This window comes from Camellia sinensis, chromosome 3, assembly GCF_055761805.1.
Source record: "Camellia sinensis isolate YWXY chromosome 3, ASM5576180v1, whole genome shotgun sequence".
Taxonomy (NCBI): Eukaryota; Viridiplantae; Streptophyta; class Magnoliopsida; order Ericales; family Theaceae; genus Camellia; species Camellia sinensis.
The window spans coordinates 159,307,988-159,332,562 of NC_138963.1; the positions used below are offsets into that span (position 1 = coordinate 159,307,988).

At 39.7% G+C, this 24,575-nt stretch overlaps 1 protein-coding gene and 1 pseudogene across 1 annotated transcript; both read left to right on the top strand.

Moving 5' to 3' along the window:
- The first annotated feature begins 253 nt into the window (after positions 1-253).
- LOC145821977 (wall-associated receptor kinase 2 pseudogene) lies at positions 254-4,327 on the top strand (annotated as a pseudogene).
- Positions 4,328-20,094: 15,767 nt separating this feature from the next.
- Positions 20,095-23,283, top strand: LOC114315758 (putative wall-associated receptor kinase-like 16). Its single transcript, XM_028262359.2, has 3 exons — positions 20,095-21,055; positions 21,186-21,356; positions 21,870-23,283. The coding sequence occupies exons 1-3, from the start codon at positions 20,203-20,205 to the stop codon at positions 23,087-23,089; spliced, it is 2,244 nt and encodes a 747-aa protein (XP_028118160.2). The 5' UTR covers positions 20,095-20,202; the 3' UTR covers positions 23,090-23,283.
- The last annotated feature ends 1,292 nt before the right edge of the window (positions 23,284-24,575 follow it).

Sequence of the window (24,575 nt, forward strand, 5' to 3'; positions counted from 1 at the left end):
TCATGACTATTTGTAGTTTGATTGGTTCCGATCACTGTGCTTCCATTGTCAAAAGCGTGTTAAATGACTATTAATGTAGATTGAAGGACCCAGTCTCTCTTGAGTTGGTTGTTTAGGAACCTTTCAATCATGTTCCCTTTGAAAAGAAACCAATTCAATGATAGCTGACGCCTTTTTTTCAAAGGAAACCTTGTTATAAATAGCAGCCCCAGCTTAAAATTATTTTAAAAAATAGAACAATCTGATACCTGAATAGCTAACTCTATCAATGCATTTACCTTTGATTTCCCTGCTGCTTAAGTTGGCATGTGTTTTGGGAGCAGCTTTTGCTTCTGCTTTTGCTGCTGCTCCTGCTCCTGCTCAAACCTTGCTTGGTTGCGAAAATCGTTGTGGTAACATTAGCATCCCATACCCATTTGGCACAACTGAAGGATGCTACATAGAACAACATTTTCAGGTTACTTGTAACCACACCTACGACCCTCCCAAGCTGTTTTTAGAAATGAGTAACGTAGAGATCACAAACATAGTTCTTTCTGGTGAATTGAGCATATCATTTTTCACTGTGCAAGATTGCTACAATAACCAGGGTCTTCAGGCTGCCAACACTAGACCCTATATCAGATTGCCTGAATTCCCCATCTCATATACCCAAAACAAGCTCACAGGGGTTGGCTGCGACACCATTGCAGTTATTCAGGGTTCCAATGAAGGAAACAACACTGCAGGTTGCTTGTCACTATACGACAGCGTCAACAACGTAACCAACGGCTCTTGCTCTGGCTTTGGCTGCTGCCAGATATTCATCCCCAAGGGAATGAACAGTTTGAGCATCCGAATCAGCAGCCATGACAGACACACCCGTGTATCGGACTTCAATCCATGCAGCTATGCTTTTGTAGCCGAGGAAACTGCTTATAGCTTCTCTTCTTTAGATCTAAAGGACTTGCAAGGAAGAACAAAAGTTCCAGTGGTGCTTGATTGGGCAGTAGGGAACCAAAGATGTGACCAAGCTAAGAAGAATCTATCAACTTATGCTTGCAAGGATGATAACAGTGATTGTGAAGACTTCGACAATGGTCCCGGGTATCGCTGCAAATGCTCTAAGGGATATGAAGGGAACCCTTATATTCCAAGTGGTTGTCTAGGTAACCACATCAACTTATATCTGTTGAAAGTTTTCAATTTCTTCCTTAACATTGATACTATGATCTATTCAATGGATAATGAATAATTTTCAAAATCGGCGGTTTTTACCTTTTCGATACTGATGCATTCTGGTACATTGGTAGGAAAGAAAATTCATATTTATATTGACTAGTTCATGATACGTATTGGTTCGCAGCCAATACGAAAGTCTATTCAGCACCAATGTGACCATTTCGGTTGTTAATAGTTGATAATTTAAAAAAATTTACTACTGAATCACCGTAGTGGCTCAAGGGGTAGGCTGCTTAAGCACACACGCCTAGGGCTCTAAGTAAATGAGTGGAGGAGGGTTACTGGAGGTGAGGGAAGGGTGCTGGGTGGCGAAGGTGGGGGAGGGGGCTCGCGGGGGGAAAGGAGGCCACCGGTGGGGGAGGGTGTGCTGGGGGTTGGTGGTCAGAGGTGCAGCAGTGGCAGTCAGAGGTGGTGGTTGCGGGATGGGGTAAAGTAAAGAGTTTGAAAGAATAAGGGTGTAATCAGAAGTTGGAAGGTTAGGGATGAGGGTATAGGTGGAATTATGGGGAGTGTAAGAAGCTAGAATGAAAATTTTGAATTTTGATTTCATCATTGAGAAAGAAGTCTCTGTAGCTGCTCCATAATGAAGGTGGCACTTCCATTCTCTACTTTGCTGCAGGTCTATGTTTAAGGACATGCCCACCAATTGTTTGGTTAAAATTCTCAATGCCTATTTTCACATTACATGAATTGATTATGTCAAAACTATGTTATTAAATTACGCTTAACCTTATTTTAGACCGTCCTATTCAGTTCAAATTCAAGTATTAGATCATTATATTATATAAACAATGATATCTGTTGTTCTTCCTTCTGATTTGTCGTCTTTTTTTTCTTTTTCTTTTTGAATTCAGTTATCGATGATGTGCACTTTTAAATCCCTGCAATGGGACGTGCACAAATTTTCCAGGAGGTTTCTTTTGTTCTTTCCCGAAGGGATACTGTGGTGATGCATTGAAAAATGGAACAGGTTGCTTCATGGATCAGACCAGTGGATCTACCCGGCTTATTGTTGTTCTGGGTTAGTATTTGATTTCACTAACCTTTAAGATATAACTCACTGTTTTTGCCAAAATTGTGTGGCACAACATAATTTAACATATCCAAATGACCAGTTTGGTCAACACTACACTAGCAATAATTAAGAACTAGACTTAGCGGAGATTAATAATATCAGCAATGTCACAGTAGACTATTAAACGTCTACTTAGTAAAAAATTCACTGATTAGGATTTCTTGTGGATCCCACAATTTTTGTGTCTAGTATTAAGAAAATAAGTAAAAATCTGTTTATAAGTTACGAAATCTTTTCAATTGTCCAAGGTGACTTCTGCACGTTTCTAAAATTGTAAGGGACCTAGTGAGGAATAGAAAGCAAGTAAGAAGATACTTAAGCTGTATTCATCAAAGAGTCATACTTGTCAAACTAGCATTTTGTAGAGGATGATAAACTATTAAACCAGCCAAGTTAGTCTTACAATGGAAACAAAAGATGAAGATACCAGAAAAGATATCAACCAATAAACTAAATTATTTTGTGTTTTGATCTTCCCAAACTTGTATCTTTATTGGCAGAATGTACAACCCCCGATAGTAATAATGACATATCCTTTTCCTTAATTTATTTATTCTTGATGCATCCATCAAACATCTAATTCTTATAAGTATATTCTTATGTTTTGAGTTACCAAGTACTAAAGAAAAGAAATAATAAGAAGCGCAAAGAAAAATTCTTTAAACGGAATGGTGGATTACTATTGAAAGAACAGTTGTCTGCAAGTGATGGTAGTGTTGAGAAAATCAAACTGTTCAGTTCAAAAGAGTTAGAGAAGGCCACTGATCATTACAATGAGGACCGTATCCTTGGCCAAGGAGGCCAAGGTACTGTTTACAAAGGACTGTTGTCGGATGGAAGGATCGTAGCTATTAAAAAGTCTAAGATAGTTGATGAAGGAAATGTTGGACAATTTATTAATGAGGTTGCCATTCTCTCACAAATCAACAACCATAGGAATGTAGTTAAGCTCTTGGGGTGTTGCCTAGAGACAGAAGCTCCTCTTGTAGTTTATGAGTACATATCAAATGGAACACTTTTTCAACATATACATCACCCAAACAAGGATTTTCCATTGTCCTGGGAAATGCGATTGCGGATTGCCACAGAAATAGCAGGAGCTCTTTCCTACTTACATTATGCAGCATCCGTACCCATCTATCATCGAGACATTAAGTCAACGAAAGTTGCAGACTTTGGAATATCAAGATCAGTTGATGTTGATCAAACACACTTTACCACACGAGTCCAGGGCACTTTCGGTTACCTGGACCCAGAGCACTTCCAATCAAGTCAATTTACTGGAAAAAGTGATGTTTACAGCTTTGGAGTTGTTATTGTTGAGCTTTTAACAGGGCTTAAAGCAATATCTTCTAACAAATCACAAGAAAGTAGGAGTTTAGTTACATTTTTTATCCAACCAATTGAGGACAATCATTTATTTGAGATTATTGATCAAAAAATTATGGAGGATTGGAGAGAAGAGATCACAGCTGTTGCTCACCTCGCAAAAAGATGCTTGAACTTGAATGGGAAGAAGAGGCCCACAACGAAAGATGTAGCAGTTGAGTTGGAAGGAATTAGAATGATGCGAGAAAATACCACGACTCATCAAAATTATGAAGTATTTGAAATACAACAGAACTGATTTCTTCGAGTCTTGGGATGTTTCTTCAACCTCAACAGGGACTTATTTTGATAGCACCTTAGCTTCATCATTTGATGTCAAACCACTGTTGCTCAATGAACCATGACGAATACAATGTTGCTCCATGAGAGAAATTTGCCTTCACTTCTTGTCTATATATAGATTAAGGTGAGCTTCTTGTTGTTTGCTACAGCCTTTTTGTAAATTGTAATTCTTTAATTTACTTTTGATCTGTAATCTGTATATTTATATATTCATTTTGTAATACATTTATATTTTATACATTTCATTTACATAATTGGGGATTGGCTCGACCTTGTGAGAATGGACCACCACATGAGAGCACATATTTGTAAATGACTTTATACAATATCCATAATTTGAATATATTTCTTACTGTCCAAGAGGCTTGGAACATGGCCAATTCAATGTCATCCAAAGTTGCAAAAAGCTGGAAAAGATGGGGGAGGAATTTTGGTTGGTGAGGGTCCAAAGAAGTAGGGGTCCGAAGAAATTGTGTGGGGGTATTTAGCAGCTCCCATTTTTTTTTTTTGTTAAATAAAACAACTAAAAGGTATAATAAATTTAATAAATTAAACCATCCCATTCATTGAACCATCTAATTGCATTTCTAGTTTGGGTCATAGAGTGTTTTTTTTTTCCCCTAATATTAAGAAATTTTGTATTTCTAGTTCTGGATAGCTATCATTAATTCTTGGGAATTTTTTTTGTTAAAATAAGATTTCCAAAGCATTTCTACTATCTCTTCTATTTTGGCGGAAAAAAATTCACAAACTTCTCTTATGATGTGGATTTAGTGATGCTGCTGCGCAACCCGCGCAGCAGCAACTATTGTGGGCCAAAATGGGCTCATTTCGGGGTCTGTTTGGATAATTCGAACCGTTCACATTTTACAATACATCAAGTAGAACATGCCTGCAAAAAAATCAAGTTAATCGGATATTGTTTACCCATTCATCCATTCACATTTATATTCATATTAATACTTTAAATTACAATTATTTATTTTTGTAGATACAAATGTGAGTAGATGAATAGGTAAACGATATACGATTAATTTGATTTTTTGCAAGTATGTTCTACTTGATGTATTTTAAAATGTGAACGGTTCGGATTATCCAAATAGACCCCGAAATGAGCCCATTTTGACGCACAACAGTTGCTGCTGTGCAGATTGCGCAGCAGCATCACTAAATCCAATGTATTGTGATACAGATAAATTCGTGACACTAATTTAGTGAGGTTTTGAGCACTAGTTTTTTATTTCATCACTAAGAAAGAGGTCTCTCTGCTCCATAAAGAAGGTGACACTTTTTGGTCTCCACTTTGCTGCAGATTTTGAGGTGAAAGATTTTTAGTTCATTATCTCTCTTTATGTATTGCATCTATCTTCTTACTCATTTTCGAGGTCTATGTTTAAGGACATGCCCACCAATTGTTTGGTTAAATTTCTCAATGCCTATTAACATGTCAAAATATCCTATTAAACAGAGCCGGCTCAACACTTTTGGGGGCATAAAGCAGAATCTTATATGAAACTTCTATATTTAAACAATATTTATTATTTAAAACCTTTTTTTTTTATTGTATATCTTTCTCGCCGCCTGTGGGGATATATTTTCTGCATACCAACACGTGGCATGGTGACGCCGACGTGTCAGCCGAGGTGCCACGTGTCCTGGTAGTTAAGCCGAGGTAATCTCGGAGAAGCCGAGGTCATTTCCGAAGATATCGGAATCTGAGATAAGGGGCGAGAGTCCTAAGGGAAAGAGGGGACTTAACCAAGATAAGGATAAAGCTCTTAGGGAGTTTATCTTTATCTCTTAAGGAGTCCAGAGTAAACAGTGAATTATAGTTCATGGAAGTCATAATTCAAGTGGGACTTGGATTAAGTATATTATAAAAGAGAGGCACCCCCGTGGGTCTAAGGTATGCAATTTATGTTTTAAGCATTGAGTTTAATACTTGATTTATCTTTGAGAGATATACTGACTTGATCGTCGGAGTGCCCCCGGGTGGAAGAACCACCGCCGGATCTTCTTTCTTTCTGTTACAGGTTTACCGAAGCCATCTATTCTGCCTGTGCTCTCCAGTTGATCTCTAAGCGGGCAGTGTGGTCAGATTTTCACCCACACAATTTGGCGCCGTCTGTGGGAACGAAGGAAGAATAGATGGCCAGTAAAGGACAACAGGAAAAAACTAGGGAAGACGCTCCCACTGGGAGTGGCAGACCAATTGATCTTGACGTTGAAGGAGACAACCACAACACAGAAGCCCGTGACCAGGGCCACAGAGAGAATAACGTCAACCCGGAAGGCGACACATCAAGAAGAACAAACCAAGGAAAGTACTACAATGAAGATAACCTCCAGGTATGGAGGGACAGGTGCCTACGGAGGGATGAGGAAGTAAAGAAATTGGCGAACAAGTTGGCAGGCCTTCAATCAGTCGTCAACTTCATGATGCAAAATAATGTAATGCAGCCACCATACCCGCTGCAAGATACGCCAATACCAGCAACCAACAACCAGAAGGGTGGAGGAAAAACAATCCCCGAGGTCCCTCAACATACCAGGAGCGGAAGGCATTCTCACCGGCCTTCCAGGGAACTCGGACGGGAAAAGCCGAGGCAAGAAGAGTCCCGAAGGACGCACCACATGAAGAATCCAGACCCCAAGGAACACCGACATGTTCAGGGACAAGTACTCTACTTTGACACAACCCATGAAGAAAGATCCAAACGGACTCACCTCGAGGCCGAAAGCAGCATACCAAAAAGACTAAAATCCAAAGACAGCCGAGTTCCAGGAAGGAGCAAAGAAGACCTGAGGGACTACCTCAAAAGGAGGCAGCAGAATGCAGAAGCCGAGGTAAACTCCCCAGTAAAACCGAAGACAGCATTCTCGGTGGAACTGGACAAATTCGAACCACCCAAGAGATTCAGTATGCCGAGGTTTCAAATCTATGATGGTAAGTCAGATCCAAACTTTCATGTTGGATTATACTTGAATTCCATGGCATTATATAGCGGAAACGAGCCGTTGCTCTGCAAAGTATTCCCCTCGTCCTTTGGGGAAATTGCATCTGATTGGTTCCATAAGTTACCAAAAGGAAGCATAAAGACATGGGAAGGCTTGGCCGAGATGTTTGTGGCCAGGTTCGTGACCAACAAGCTGCAACCCCTGAGGGTTGATGCTTTGATGGCTCTGAGAATCACCAAGGAAGAAGGCCTTAGGGCCTATGCGAAGAGGTACTACGAGGTGTTCAACCGAATACCCGAATGCAACCAGGAAGTAGCAGTCGTGTCTTTCAAGAACGGCCTGAAAGATGACTGCCCACTACGGAAATCTTTGGCAAAAACATTGCCAAAAAGGATGGAAGAACTCATGGCAAGAATTGAGAAGTACGCCAGAGCCGAGGAAGATACATCGGGAAACAAAGAGGTAAAGCAAGAAAAGGGAAACGGCTCGCCGAAGCGGGGCCGAGTCAACAATGGGCCGACCAAACAAGAAATAGAATTAAGAAATAAACAGGCGGTAACAACGGTATTCCGGATCCCAATCCATAAAATCTTGGATCGGATTCGAAATCAGCCTTATTTCAGGGCTCCGGCAAGAGCACCGGGGGAATTCATGGGAAGGAACGTTGGTAGACGTTGTGCCTACCACAATGAAGAAGGGCATCCAACTCAAGGTTGCAGAGCCTTAAAAGCACACTTGGAGGACCTAGTAAGACAAGGCCTTCTAAGGGACTTGGTCGATGAGGCCAGAACAAGGGAAGAGCAGGCAAGGTTGCCTCAAGCACCAGCAGCACCCCCTCCCCCAGCACAGCTACCACAAGCAGGAGAACCGAGGGTGGTTAATGTGATCCACGCAAGGGTCAACGAAAACGAAGTCAGAGGAGAAACCCAGAGGGTAAAACATTTACAGCAAATCTACCAAGTTGGGGAGAAGAGACATCGGCCGGAAGAATGCCAAGGGCCAATGATAGCCTTCACTAAAGCCGACCTAGAATGGGTCCAACAACCGCATAATGATGCCTTGGTAGTATCCCTCCAGGTTGGGGAATGCCAAGTGAAACGCATCCTAATAGATCAAGGCAGCTCCTGTGACATCATGTATGTCAGATGTTACAAGGAGCTGGGCCTTCACCCTGATGACTTAGAACAATCCAGCGGCCCGATGGTCGGCTTTAATGGAACGCCGACATGGCCACTGGGCGCAACTAGCCTGGAGGTACAAGCCGGCACTAAGAAGATCCAGACAGAATTCCTGGTAATTGACACGCCCTCTCCATACAACATCATCTTGGGAAGGCCGTGGTTGCATGCAATGGGGGCAGTTCCCTCAACGTTGCATCAACTACTGCGGTTCCCAACAGAGCAAGGGATTGAAGAAGTCAGAGGAGATCAACTACAAGCAAAAAATTGCTCCATGGCAGCAATGAAGTCCACCTATAGTATACGGGAGCCAAGAACAGTAGAAGTTGAAGATGAGGACATGGAAGTCCTAGAAGACGTCGGAAAAGAACCAGCCGAGAAAAGCGAAGAGGCGCTAAACAAAGTCCTCGTCCAGGAGGGCGACGAAGAACGATTTTTTCTTCTCGGCTCAGGCTTAGCTAGAGAAGAGGAAAAAGAACTAGAAGATTTTTTAAGGGCAAACATAGAGGCGTTCGCCTGGACACCTTATGAAATGCCTGGCATTGACCCCGAGGTCACTTGCCACAGTCTGAATGTCGACAGATCGGCAAAACCAGTAATTCAACGAGCCAGAAGGCCGACGTTATTACACGTCGAAGCAGTGGAGGAAGAGGTAGACAGACTCCTTGAAGCCAGGGCCATCCGAGAAGTTCAGTACCCAACGTGGCTGTCCAACACAGTAGTAGTAAAAAAGAAGAATGGCAAGTGGAGGGTTTGTGTAGATTTTACTAGCCTCAACAAAGCTTGTCCCAAAGACAGCTTTCCTCTACCCAAAATCGACCAACTGGTGGACGCCACTTCGGGACATGAAAGGATGAGTTTTTTAGATGCATACAGAGGATACCACCAGATTGCTATGTACCCTCCAGATGAGGAGAAGACCGCGTTCATCACCCCGAAAGGCCTGTACTGTTACAGGGTAATGCCTTTTGGGCTGAAAAACGCAGGAGCAACCTATCAGAGGTTAGTGACAAAGATGTTTAAACACCTGATTGGCAAAACAGTAGAAGTTTACATCGATGATATGGTCGTAAAGACCAAGGAATCAAAAGGTCATCTTGCCGACCTAAAAGAGGTCTTTGACATACTCAAAAGATATCGGCTCCGACTCAACGCCACAAAGTGTGCCTTCGGAGTTGGGTCAGGTAAATTTCTAGGATATTTGGTAACAAGAAAGGGCATTGAGGCCAGCCCAGACCAAATCAAGGCCATATTGGAACTACAGAGTCCGACATCGGCAAAACAAGTTCAGGTGCTCACTGGAAGGGCCGCAGCCCTAAACCGATTCATCAGCAGAAGCTCAGACAAATGCAGACCCTTCTTTAACCTGGTGAAAAAAGCCACAGACTTCCTATGGACAGAAGAATGCGAAGCTGCCTTAGCCGACCTCAAAAAGTACTTGACCACAACCCCGGTCCTTTCCAACCCAATTCCAGGGGAAGATTTGTTTCTGTACTTAGCAGTCTCTGAACACGCAGTCAGTGCAGTACTAATCCGAGAGGAAAAAGGGGAGCAGAAAGCTGTCTATTATGTAAGCAAGACTTTTGCTGACGCGGAAACAAGATACCTACCACTGGAAAAATTAATGTTAGCCTTGGTAATGGCTTCAAAGAAATTGAGCCATTACTTTCAGGCACACAAGATTGTGGTTCTAACAGAGCACCCACTGAAGTCCTTATTACATCAAGGAGACTTAACAGGAAGGATAACAAAATGGGCAGTAACACTGGGCCAGTTTGACCTGGAATTTAGGCCAAGAACAGCAATCAAGGGCCAAGTTTTGGCCGACTTCGTCGCAGAACTTACACCTGAAGCCATCACACCTCGGGGTCCGTCGAGCCAAGATGAGCACCGCCCAAACAAGCAAAAAGAATGCCAGTCAAAGACAAAAAAGCAAGAGAAAGAAAAGCTCAGACCATGCAGCATCTACATCGGCGATTCATTCAGACTATTCGTCGATGGAAGTTCAAACCGCCAGGGAGCAGGAGCAGGAGTACTGTTGATATCTCCAGAAGGAGAAATTGTAGAACAGTCCATCCGTCTGGGGTTCAAAGCCTCCAATAATGAAGCAGAATATGAAGCATTAATTGCAGGGCTAAAACTAGCAGCAGCATCAGAGGCAGACGAGGTAATTGTTTTCTGTGATTCACAACTAATTGTTAACCAGTCAACAGGAGAATTTGCAGCCAGAGACGAAAGAATGTCGGCATATGCAAAGGAAGTCATCCGGCTGGCAGCCCTATTTCAGAACTGCAGATTACTCCAAGTTAGCCGAGATGACAACACCCACGCCGACGCGTTAGCCAACCTGGCCAGTTCAATACAAACTGGAAAAACAAGGACAATTATGATCGATTACATGTCGGCCCCGAGCATAGACAAACAGAGCACCGAACAAGAAGCAATGTGCGTGGGCCTTGGACCAAGCTGGATGGATTCAATCATTGCATTCCTAAAAGAGGGGAAGCTACCAGAAGACCGTAAAGAAATACATAAAATTAGACTGAAATTGGCCAGATTCAGTCTAACAGCAGAAGGCCATCTCTACAGGAGGTCCTTCACCGGACCACTTTTAAGGTGCGTACATCCTATGCAGGTTGAAGATTTTCTTTACGAAATTCATGAAGGAATTTGTGGAAGCCATGCTGGGGGCAGATCATTAGCCCACAGGGCCATTACCCAGGGGTATTGGTGGCCCTACATGCAAAAGGATGCCGAAGCCTATGTAAAGAAGTGTGAACAATGTCAAAGGTTTGCACCTTTGATACATCAGCCAGCTGCCGACCTAAACCCAGTATCCAGCCCTTGGCACAGTGGGGCATGGATCTGGTTGGACAACTTCCCCAGGCAACTGGGCAGAGAAAATACTTGCTGGTAGCAACAGACTACTTTACAAAATGGATAGAAGCAGAACCTCTTGCCAAAATCCGAGATGTGGACGTCAAGAATTTCATATGGAGGAACATCATCACCAGATTTGGGATTCCAAGAGCAATAGTTGCCGACAACGGAACACAGTTTGACAGCAAACTCATCAAGAACTTTTGTGCGAAATTTAAAATCAAAAATTATTTCTCGACGCCAAGTTTTCCTCAAAGCAATGGGCAAGCAGAGGCATCCAACAAAGTAATCCTGGACGGAATAAAGAAGAGGCTGCAGGCAGCAAAAGGAAAATGGGTAGATGAGTTACCCAACGTGCTTTGGGCATATCGGACCACGCCGAGAAGATCAACAGGAGAATCCCCCTTTGCCATGGCTTATGGCACAGAAGCAGTCATCCCATTAGAGATCGGCATCCCAGGGATCAGAACCCAGGGAGTAGAGAATGGCACCAATGACGTACTCTTAGCCCGAGATCTGGATTTATTGGAAGAACGAAGAGAAAGAGCTGCAATTCAGCTTGCAGTATACCAACAACAGCTTGCCAGAGCTTACAATAAGAAGGTCAATCCAAGAGATTTTCAAGTCGGCGACCTCGTCTTAAGAAAAGTCGTCGGGAACAAAAAAGATCCCAGGGAAGGCAAGCTTGGCCCAAACTGGGAAGGACCTTACAGAATTACTTCAGTATTAGGCAATGGAGCATATCGGCTTGAGGACAATGAGGGCAAAGCATTGCCCAGACCTTGGAATACTTGTAATTTGAAATTTTTCTATCATTAAATGTGCAACAATTTTTGACCGATATCATCAATAAAGCCTTTTCAGAATTCTTTCAACACATATGATTGATAAAGTTATGCATTGAAGACATAATTAAAACCCGAATTAAACTCAAGTTCACATTGGGGGCGAAGAATACGCCGAGATTATTCCTTAATTCACTTGTTGAAATTTGTAGCAATTTACAAGTTGGAATTAAGCTGATTCCTTATCTTCACTTGTTGAAATTTGTAGCAATTTACAAGTTGAAGTTAAGCCAAGATTATTCCTTAATTCACTTGTTGAAATTTATAGCAATTTACAAGTTGGAATTAAGCTGATTCCTTATCTTCACTTGTTGAAATTTGTAGCAATTTACAAGTTGAAGTTAAGCCGAGATTATTCCTTAATTCACTTGTTGAAATTTGTAGCAATTTACAAGTTGGAATTAAGCTGATTCTTTATCTTCACTTGTTGAAATTTGTAGCAATTTACAAGTTGAAGTTAAGCCGATATTATTCATTAATTCACTTGTTGAAATTTGTAGCAATTTACAAGTGGGAATTAAGCTGATTCCTTATCTTCACTTGTTGAAATTTGTAGCAATTTACAAGTTGAAGTTAAGCCGAGATTATTCCTTAATTCACTTGTTGAAATTTGTAGCAATTTACAAATTGGAATTAAGCTGATTCCTTATCTTCACTTGTTGAAATTTGTAGCAATTTACAAGTTGAAGTTAAGCCGAGGTTATTGCTTAAAGTTCTCATAGCAATATGTGGGTTGTTTAAACCCTAGGGAAGATGCTTAACACTTGTTGAAATTTGTAGCAATTTACAAGTTTATGTTAAGCCGACATATGATCACCCGCAGAGGTATACAGAAAGATACAGGTTAAAATAAAGGCTAAGTATATTGTCCATTACTTGTTGAAATTTGTAGCAATTTACAAGTAGATTACCGTTTAGTACTTGTTAAGAATTGAGAAGAAGCTTGCAAAGTTTACATTCCGAAATATATGTTCTATACTTGTTGAAATTTATGAAAAGTTTGCAGGTTAGTATCTTACCGAAGTAAAAGTTTTATGGTTATACCCGAGGTATAAAACCCCGAGACGATTGCACAAAGGAAGCAACACGAAGAAGCATGCAAAAAATTTTCTAAGTACAAGACTATGCAAAAGCAGTCAACAGAATATCGCAAGATTAAAACGTCCAGAGGAAGAACTGTTGCAATCATACATTTAAGCAACCACGTCGGCCAAAAGAAAGAGTTTCGCATTATCCAGAAAATAAAAAAGTACAAAGTGCAAAGTACAGAAAAAGAAGGAAAAAAGTACAAAGGACAATTTTTTCAAGATTCTTCAGTATTAGCCACCGCAGGGACTGGGACCTCGGACGACTCCGGTGGTACCTCGTCAGCTACCTTTTCCGCCTGTATCTCGGCGTCAATCTCCGCAATTGTATTCTCCACACTTCTTTCTGCCAATAGAAGATCAGACGATGGCTGCCCAGTGGCAATTTCCTTGATTACCCCCTCAACCTCATCACCCTCCTCGTCCAAGGTTAAATCCATAACTTGCCCAGCAGGAGGAGGGGATTTGACCTCGGCACCATTCTTGGATTTCCTCACTAAAGCTTCCTCATCATTTTTCTCTTCATCCTCCCCCTCAGCCTCTACCTCGGTCTCTGATTCGTCTTCAGTCTGACTTGGAGGAGGAAATGGTAAAGGACTAGCGTCGGCCTGGCGCAATGGCGAGTCAGCAGGAAGATCAAGCTTCTTTACCAGGGACATCCAACCAAGGGAAAATCCCCTGTTGCATGCCTGCCTGACTTGAAGCTTGTAGTCCTCTGCGACGTCGGCCATGCCCTGAGCATAGGCCTTTTCATCGGCCTCTTTGACTTCGGCCTCCTTGGTGGCCAGAGCTTGTTGAAGTTCTTTTTGCGCTTGAACCTTCTGAGCCTCGGCCTCCCTTTTCTCGGCTTCAGCTACTTTTTTAACGGCTTCAGCAGCCTCGGCCTTTTCAAGAGCTAAGGTTTGGTTCTTCGTTGCAGCCTCGGCCTGATCCTCCAGTTTTTTCATTTTTGCTTCAAGAGCCCTTATCTCTCTCTTCATTGAAGATGTCTCCCTTTTCATATCAACCAATCTTTGACGATTTTCAAAGGATTGCATTGAAAATGAATGGGCGTGTTGGATAGCCTGAATGAAAACAGAAGTATCAGAAAACTTTCTCAAAAAGAAACAGAAGGAAAAAACACAAATATAAACAAAAATACTTACTTGAGCAGAGTGTTGGAGCATAAGAGCGTAATTTTCATACTCACTAAGCTTGCCATTTCGCTCCAAGTCATTTGGTAGAAGAAGAGCCGTGCTAAGGGCGACAGCAACATTAATGTCATCAACACTTTCACTTGCCATAATGGGCCTATTTTCCAGGGATAGATCAGGGGCCCAGGGGACGTCGGGCTTCTTTGAAGCCGAGGTCGTCGCAGACGATGACCTTGGCCTCTTTGTTTGTGTAGACCCTGAGGGTTGGCCCTCAGCAGACCTCTTGGTGGAGACAGAGGTTGATTTCCTGCTTTCTGCCAGCTTTGAAATAGGCACAGCATCCTCAGCTTCGGCATCTATAGCCTTGGCCTTAGGCTGAGCCTTTTTAATTCTCTTTGATTTGGGTGGGAGCATTGATTGTGCTGGTGCGGCTTCGGCATCAGTTGGAAGATCGGCGAGAAGGTCTTGGACAACAGGCCTTGAACGAACCATCTCGGCAGTCTTTACTAGCCTTCTTCGACGTTTACGTTCAGGAATTGGTATCAAGTAGGGGGCCGAGGTTGATGGGAGATCGGCTGGGTCAGATGTGGACTCTTGATCTGTCCGAGATGAAGAAGCAGTTAAGGTTGTGGCTGTGGGTGGAGAAAGACTCTTCTTCCTTTTTCTTGGGACGTCGGGTAAGGTGGATTTGTATGTAGGGATGAAGTTTAGTAATACTGGGGCTTTTCGTTTAAGGATTGGAAGGCCAAGAAGTGTTTTCAGATCTGTTCCTGGGAAGAAGGATTGACGAAAATTTTTCGGTGGCTGATGAAGATCTGCAAAGAAACAGACGTCAAGAACAAAAAGTATTAAAGTCTTAAGTAAAAACAACTAAGTGTTGACTCAGGCCTCTTACTCTTGCCCTCTGAAATTGTTCGAGGAAGAGGGTAGAGGTGGACATCTTCATCTGGGCCAAATTCCCAATTTCCAGAAGCAATGAGAAAATCATCTCCAGCCCCCTTGTTGGAGTCTGGGAGGTCGGCTATAATTTTGTACTGAGTGGATCTCGGCTTAAGGTAATAGACAAAACCCCTATCCTTCAGATCAAGAGGGCACATGGTATAGCAGTATTGAAGGTCGGCCAGGGTAATTCTAAGGTTCTCTCGCCTAGCTAAAGCTATAATCCCATTGATCACCCTATAGGAGTTAATAGTAAGTTGCATGGGGTTCAGCCTATAGAAATGAAGAACATGACGGAAAAGGGGATGAAGTGGAAGCCGGAGTCCACATTCGGTGAAAGCTACTATAGGGAAAGGCATCGTAAGGTCTGTGGGCATGATGGTATCACTGTCCCCAGCCAGTTTAAGATGAACATCGGCTGGGATGTTGAATTCCTCCCTAAAGTATTCAAGTTTTGTTGGGGTATCTACCCTATGCCTCCACATACCCATTATGTCGGCTTAAACTAAGAGGAATATGTTTCAGAAGAAGGGCGTTTTTCAGGTTTCCCTAAAGAATAAGGGTTTTACAGACAAATCCCAAATTTATGAGCTATGAAGATAAAGATCGAGGGCACAGATCTGGGGCAGATACAGAAAAAGAGAAAACAAAAGACGAAGTTTCAGATTCAAGAACAGAGGTATAGTTCTCAGAAACAATAGAGACACAGAAACAAATCAAGAACAGCGGTAAAAAGAATGATGAAAAAGCATAGAAGTTCAAGATATAGCCACAAATTCGAGATACGAATAAATCCAAGACCTCGAACAAGGTCAGCAATGGCAACAGACAGACAAAAGCACATGAAAAGAATGGAAGAATTAAAGGAAAGGGTCTTACCAGGACAAATGAAGCCGAAGCAATGTTCGCCGAACCTAGAAATCGGTTGCAACAACAAAGAAGGTTTTGCAAGAATGAGGAATTAGGAGCAGTTCCAGAAGAGAGATTGAAGCGATGGAAGATTTGAAGAAGAATGAGCTCTCAGAAAGAGAAAGAGCAAGAAGATGGAATGGAAAAGTAAAGAAAAGATAGAGGCAAAAGAAAAGTTTTGTCAAAAATTTGAAACGGCGGCAAAATTAGGGCAATCATTACGCCTAGGGTAACGCACGCGTCAGACGGCGCAGACGAACGAACAGATAGCTTCAGGCGCGTCACTGACACGCTCCAATAAAGACGAAACACGTAAAAGAAACAGTTAGATATGCATGACAGCTCATGCGCGTGGGAAAGTACGATCGAAGCCTTGTTCTCCGAAGAGAATACATCGGCTAAAAGTAGATAAACTTGGCTAAACAGTTTTTGAACCATTACTCAGAAAAGAAGTGGCAGAACATCGAAGTAGGTTCCATCACCTCAGAATGCCGAGGTAATAGAACCTAGGGGGCAGTTGTGGGGATATATTTTCTGCATACCAACACGTGGCATGGTGACGCCGACGTGTCAGCCGAGGTGCCACGTGTCCTGGTAGTTAAGCCGAGGTAATCTCGGAGAAGCCGAGGTCATTTCCGAAGATATCGGAATCCGAGATAAGGGGCGAGAGTCCTAAGGGAAAGAGGGGACTTAACCAAGATAAGGATAAAGCTCTTAGGGAGTTTATCTTTATCTCTTAAGGAGTCCAGAGTAAACAGTGAATTATAGTTCATGGAAGTCATAATTCAAGTGGGACTTGGATTAAGTATATTATAAAAGAGAGGCACCCCCGTGGGTCTAAGGTATGCAATTTATGTTTTAAGCATTGAGTTTAATACTTGATTTATCTTTGAGAGATATACTGACTTGATCGTCGGAGTGCCTCCGGGTGGAAGAACCACCGCCGGATCTTCTTTCTTTCTGTTACAGGTTTACCAAAGCCATCTATTCTGCCTGTGCTCTCCAGTTGATCTCTAAGCGGGCAGTGTGGTCAGATTTTCACCCACACACCGCCTATGTTATTAGAGACGTTTAGGAAATGAGATTTTTTTATTAAATTGGCCTTTTAAATAATTTTTTTTTGTCCTGGACGAATTGTGGACACGGAGGGATTTTATTTTTCTATGACCTTTTGGATAAGGAATTTTTTTTACAGGCATTTGGGTAACCATTTTTTTTTTGATAAGCCTTAGAATAAGGAGAGTTTATTATTTTTCCTAGGCCTTTAAACAAGGGAGATTATTTGTAGGGTCTACAAAGATATTAAAAAAAAAGGTTAAAATTTGGGGCCTTGGGAAAATATGCAGCCTTATTCTAATTTTAATATATATAGATCCAAGCAATTCTAGATGTGAGAGTTGGTCCAAAGTTTTTGGGTAGTATTTTTGACCTTTTAGCTTCTCATCAGCTTTCGTAAGGCCTTGTATAGAGCTAGTTAAACTTTCGTAGGCCTTTGTTAGGGTAGCATAAGGGCCTTGTTTTTTTGCACTATTATTTTATAAGTTATACATGAACATGTATTTAAATTGGGGCATTCTATACAAGCCAAGAAGGATTGAGACTTGAAGCAAGTGCATCACTTTGCTTTAGGCATGAGCCGGCCTTACTACTAAATTTACACATAATAAGACCATCCTATTCAATTCAAATATAAACGTTCTAGATCATTATATTGTATAAATATATACACATATATATTTACCTCGACTTCTTGAGTTAGATTTGTAAATAAATTTATACCACTTCTTCGTCGTTTTGTAATGCCTAACAACAAATTTTGGATGAAAATTTTGAGTAATTAATGTGAAATTGAATTGCCATGGATTAGCTAGCAATAGTTTATATAATATTAAATAAACGTGTTGAAAATGTTTTCCACTTATGCTACAAGAATCATTCAAAGAAAAAGAAAATATATTCTAATTCATCTTTTTCTCAAGCTGATTATTGACTTGCAGCTGCATATATGATGTCTCTGCTCTTGTAAGCAAAAGTGGACCACTTTTAATTAATTTCATAAATGATTTTTACTAATCTGACTTTTTCACCTTAATCTAAATACTAAGGCCGCATTTGATAACGTTTATATTTTTTTGTTTGTGTTTATAAAAAAAATTGTAAATTAGTTTTTATTTATTTTTGAAAAAACAAAAATTACGAACAGGTTTAACAAAATGTTTAAAAAAGAATTAAAAATAAAAACTCAAAAACATGTTTGTTAATTTTAATCCATAATCTCCCAATTGATTTCAGCCCATTGTGAAGAAAGAAAGAGAGCTAGGTTGCTGCATTCAAGATTCACAGTTTGGTTTCCCCAAATAGAGAGAGAAACAAGAGTTGGTTAATCTGAAATAGTGAGGGTTTTTGTTGAAGACATGGCGAACCGGTGGTGGGCCGGGAATGTGGCGATGAACCCGATGCGAACACTACAGACGATGACAATGGTGGATTGAACAGGCTTTGGATGACCCAAAAGAGAGCAAGATATCCTAGTCAATACAACCGCCACAGACAATCTAAACCCTAGTCCCACCAACCAAAACCCCTACGAAGACGAAGAAGAAAACGACAGAGACCAGGCAGAAACCCAACCGCCGGAGAAGACCGTTGAAACAAGAGGATTCCCTCCCATCCAAAATCTGGATTGGAGGGGGCTGTTTGAGCTCTGCCGCCCGTTACAAACATCATTTCCATGATCCTAACAGTTTATTTTAGTGAGAATATCATATATTTTGTTTATGAAAAATGTTTAAGACCACTAATTTAAGAGCATTCGAAGAGCACTAATTGGTGGGTCCCATTTATTGATGTAATGTTTTGGTCTTAAATTTTTTTTTCTTTTTTCTTTTTTGAATTTCCATATCATTAGTGGTCAATTAGTGCTCCCAAATTAGTGGGATGAATCATTGTTGTTTATCTATAAAAAAAAATTAAGTTGATTCAATAACCGAAACTTATTACTTTTGTTATCAAAAAAATGTAGGGTAAAATATCAATAGGTCATAATAATTAGACTTAATTCCCATTAAATCCTACTAAAAATAAGTCCAACTAAAATTATCATTAAAAATAATTTTTTTTGTGACGATTTTTTGCGTATATCGGTAAAAATTAACAATTAATGACTTTTCTGTCATGATTTTTATAAATTGTCGCTAAAACTTATAATTAGTGACTTTTTCTATGATGAATTTTTCAAACTGTCATTGAAAGTTGAAAATTAATGACTTTTTTTATGATAATTTTTTTATACTATTGATAAACTTACAATTAGTGAAATTTTTTGTGACAAAATTTTCAAAAGATTATTGAAAATGAACAATTAGTAACGTTTTTTAATAATGTTTGATGAAAAATATCGTTAATTCTCATAGGACTTATTAGACAATAAGTCCTCCTACTAGGACTTGCACCAAAGTCCTTAAAAAATGTGTTTTTTATTTTTTAAAAAGACAATCATCCATTTTTTTAGTAAAAAATACTATAAATTAAACAAGTTACAGTTATTAGACCGACTTTATTTTTTGTGTGGGTGACATGTATGAAAATGCCGAACAAAATAAACGATTCGAATTATTAAAATGGAACCGATAGTGAGCCCTACGAACCCAAACAGCTTCCTATAATCCAAATTTTAGATTGGAAGAAATCATCTTCCTTGAAATAATATATGGATAATTGACCATCTACCTAGTTTTGAATCCCAAACCAAATCAAACGGTTCCGATTTTTATTTATTTTTGGTCTTCCATGTTCTGAGTTTTCAAATTTGGTTTTTTTTAAAAACAGGAATATCTGTTTTGTGTTGATATTTTTCAAATTTATTTATAAACTGAGATTAATTATTTATAAATCAAAAAAATTACTAAATAAGTTTTTATGCTATTTTATTTTATTTTTATTTTTTTTGTAAATATAAGCAATAAATTGAAAACAAAATGGTACCAAACAGATCCCAAGAGTATAGTTTCCATGCCTTCATGTTTCATAGTTTGATTGGCTGAGTCCCTATCACTGGGCTTCAATTGTCAAATGAATGAATGAATTATTTATTATTATTATTATTTTTTTTTTTTGTCACATGATTTAATAGACATTGTCAAATGCGTGTTAAACGACTTGTTCTATTGTGGTAAGCTATCTTATTCAGCATGGCTACCTTTTCTCTTGAGTTCATTGTTTAATCACCTTTCAATCTTGTTCCCTTTAAAAGAGCAACCAATTCAATGATTTTGAAATCAAATGAACTAGTTAGAGAATAAGAAATCTATGGATTTTCATGGATTTCTCTTTCAACTCACAGTGGTTGGGACAATATTAGCACCAGCAGCATCTCAGTCAAAGCCAGGTTGCTCAGGTAGCTGTGGCAACCTTAACATCCCCTTTCCATTTGGCACAAGCCCCGACTGCTACCTTGACGATTCGTTTCTCATCACTTGCAACAGCACAGCTTACAATCCTCCCAAACCGTTCTTACGGCAAGGTGATATGGAAGTACTCGACTTATCGCTTGATGGCCTCATGAGCGTTTCATCCTTTGTGGCACGAGACTGTTTCAACAAGTCTGGTGCCATTGCTGATGTCACGGCAAGTCTCACATTGTCAAATTTTTTCGTCTCCAATACACGTAACAAGTTCATAGCTGTTGGCTGTGACACAGTTGCAGTGGTGGAGGGCTTCAGAGGACAGAACTATGCTACTGGATGTGTATCGCTATGTAATGGTTTGGGTAGTGTAGAAAATGGAACTTGTTCTGGTATTGGGTGTTGCGAGATTTCCATACCAAAGGAAGCAAGAGATTTTACAGTCTCTGTAGCCAGCTTAAAAAACCATTCCCGGGTATTGGACTTCAATCCGTGTAGTTATGCTTTTGTAGTTGAAGAAGATGCTTTCAACTTTTCAACTTTAGATCTCAAGGATTTACAAAGCAGAGAGACTGTCCCTGTTGTGCTAGATTGGGCAGTAGGAAATCAGACGTGCCAAGAAGCTTTGGCAAACGTATCAAGCTATGCATGTAAAGCGATGAATAGTGAATGTTACAATGCGAGCAATGGCCCGGGTTATCTTTGTAGATGCTCATTAGGCTATCAAGGGAATCCTTACCTCATTGATGGTTGCCAAGGTACAAATATATAATCTTATTTAAGAATGTTTGTCATTCATGTATTATTTATTTCTCCTGTTAATGGCACTTGCTAATTGAGCATGATTGATCATTTCTTTTTAATTTTTTTTTTTTAAAAAAATTCCAGATATCAATGAATGTGAAGTTTCACAACCCTGCAAAGGTCCATGCATAAATTTACCAGGAAGTTTCTCATGTTCTTGCCCAAAGGATTACGAAGGTGATGGAATGAAAAATGGAACAGGTTGCCATCATAACCCTCAGACCAGAGGATCTACCGTACTTGCTGTTGGTCTTGGTTAGTATTTGATTCCATTAAGCTTCAAGAATACAAGCACAACACAACATAATTTAACATATTTAAATGATCAGTTTGGTCCATTGACATACGCATCTCATTTCATTCTGACTTTATCATTGAAACAAGCCTAGAACATTCTTCATTTGAACTGTTTCTGAGTGATAAAAAACAAGGAATGCTAGCAATAATTAAGAATTAAATTTAGTGGAGGCTAATATCGGGGCTGTCACAGTAGTAGACCTTTAATCATTAACTTGGTAAAAGTCATTACTTAGCATTTCTTGTTCATTTGTCTCTTGGCTCAGAGACTACATCAGGCATTTTGCAGATTAATAAGCTGGTCAAGAATTTCTTTGCCCATAATTTTCATTCCCATTAGTCAGTAACAAGGGGTAAACTAGTTCTAATTTACTGCTGAATGTATTACATAATGTTTTGTTTCAAAATTGAGAAATAGAACATTAAAACCTTTCTACTTGGCAATGATGTTAAGGAGTGACTTATATGCAGGTTTAAGCTTGGGCCTTTTATTTTTATTTCTGGGGAGTTCTTGGATATATTGGATTCTCAGGAAAAGAAAGCATATGAAGCTCAAAGAAAAATTCTTTCAACAAAATGGTGGCTTAATGTTACAACAACAGCTCTCAAAACATGAAAGGTCAGTCGAAACAGCAACAATCTATACTGCAGAAGATCTTAAGAAGGCTACAAACAACTACAATGAAAGTGAAGTCATAGGTCAAGGAGGCTTTGGAACAGTATACAGAGGAGTATTACCAGATAACAGAGTTGTTGCCATTAAAAAATCCAAAATAAGTGATCAAAACCAGATTGATCAGTTCATTAATGAAGTGATTGTCCTTGCACAAATCAATCATAGAAATGTGGTGAAGCTGTTGGGCTGTTGTTTGGAAACAGAAGTCCCTTTACTAGTTTATGAATTTATCACAAATGGAACACTCTCCGAACATATTCATGATGAGGGCTGTGCATCCTTTCTTACGTGGGAAATGCGCCTGAAGATAGCAGCTGAAACTGCCGAAGCACTAGCATACTTGCACTCTGCTACTTCTACCCCAATAATCCATAGGGACATTAAGACTACAAACATTCTTTTGGATGATAACTACACTGCAAAAGTGGCTGACTTTGGAGCTTCAAGATTAGTCCCCTTGGACCACTCTCAACTGGCTACATTGGTGCAAGGGACATTTGGATACTTGGACCCTGAATATTTCCATTCAAGCCAATTGACTGAGAAGAGCGATGTTTATAGCTTTGGAGTTGTCCTTGCAGAGCTACTGACAGGAAAAAAAGCACTTTCTTTCGACAGGCCTGAGAAAGATAGAAACCTGGCAACATATTTCATTTCAGCGATGAAAGAGGATCGCCTTTTTCACATTCTCGAGCATAGAATTTTGAATGAGGGAAAATTAGAACAGATCAAGGAAGTGGCTAAGCTTGCAAAGAGGTGCTTGAGAGTAAAAGCAGAGGAAAGGCCTGGTATGAAGGAAGCAGCAATGGAGCTAGATGGTATGAGAATGAAGAAGCAACATCCATGGGAAGGTGTAGATTTGTATCCTGAAGAGATTGAGCAGTTGCTGAATCAGAATGAAACTTCAGATGGTTACGATGGTGGCTTTGGTGGTGGCAATGTTGGTAGTAGTACTAGTGCCGGGTATGATAGCATGAGGGACCAAATGTCTGTGGCATTAGATGGTGGACGCTAGTCATTAATGTGTAAATTTTGCTTCAAAATAGACCAACGTTTTGTACCAATTTTTTTGTGACTAACAGAAAACAGGATACGGAAGCATTTGGTGCCGTATATGGTACCATTTTTAATATATTTCATTTTCTCCATATATGTTGAAGACATATTATTTATCAATTGGAAGTTTAGGCATTTTCCCAAATAAAACTATATATTTTATGTACATTAAAGGGGGAGGAAGGAGTCAAACTCATGTCTTCCTATGAGGCACACGGGTTATGGCCACTGGCCTAACCCCAACGAGGTGAAATCTGCAGAGAAATCCACAACAAATTCTTGGTTGTTTGATGAATACAAATCCAATGACAAGATTTTTGGGGGTAAATTTTAACAACACATATCTATGTCCTACAACCTACACCAACAAGGAACACAACAAAAAGTCATTATGAGAGGAAATAATTAAACTCAATTTAACAAAGAGTTGCATAATGGGAAGGAAAAAAAAAAAAAAAAAAAATCTTTGGCAGTGACTGATATCTGATTTCATAGTTAAAAATGTAAAAGAGTAGTCTATTAAACTAACCTAGTAAGAGAAAAAATAATCCTAGTAGGTAATTAATTCCAATGGAATCCCCTAGTTTCATTTTGATAGTGAAAACCCCTAGATGTCATGTCTTTTATCTAAAGGAAATTTTATTATGCATACTCCTAAAAATGTGCATGTAGTATGTTTTGATGGGAAAGCCCATTGTGTGCACCTCTTAGGGGTGCATATTGTATGTAATCTCATCACAAATTAACGTAAGAAAATGTCTAAATTTTGTGATTTATATAACAAAAGTTTGTGACTTTGTTACGATATTTTTTGTTATGTCGGTTTGTAGTGAGATTACGCATTTTGTAGTTGATGTTACTAAATCTTTTAATAAAATTACATCAATTCGTGGTAGGATGCATACGATATGCACCCCTAAGGGTGCACACTATAGGTTTCCCGTCTTTGATAACTACATTATAATGATTTGTAACATAGTCACAAAAAATTGTAATCTTTTAAATGTATATAATATAACCACAATAATTATTAACTAACACTTTTTTTTATATAGTGTATCCTTTCATAACTGCACCATAATAATTCGTAACTTTTTTTTTATAACAGAGGTGTAGTCTCATAAAAATGGTATTTACCTAGTTTTTGTAACAATGAGATTGTCATTAAACAAATGGAGACTTGAAACTTAGTAATAAATTATTGAGAAGAAATTGAATACGAACATGTCTTCACTTCTACGTTACATTTTATTTGTGCTAGGAAGAGAATGCATATGGTTTGCACCTCTAAAGGGATGCACACCATAGCATTTCCGCCCCCCTCCCCCCTCCCCCCTTTTTTTTATTACGATTATATTTTCTACAAAAAATATATATATATAGAAAAAATAATCCCTTCATTAGAATTTTTATTTAAATTTATAATTCAAATACAGTTTAAGAGC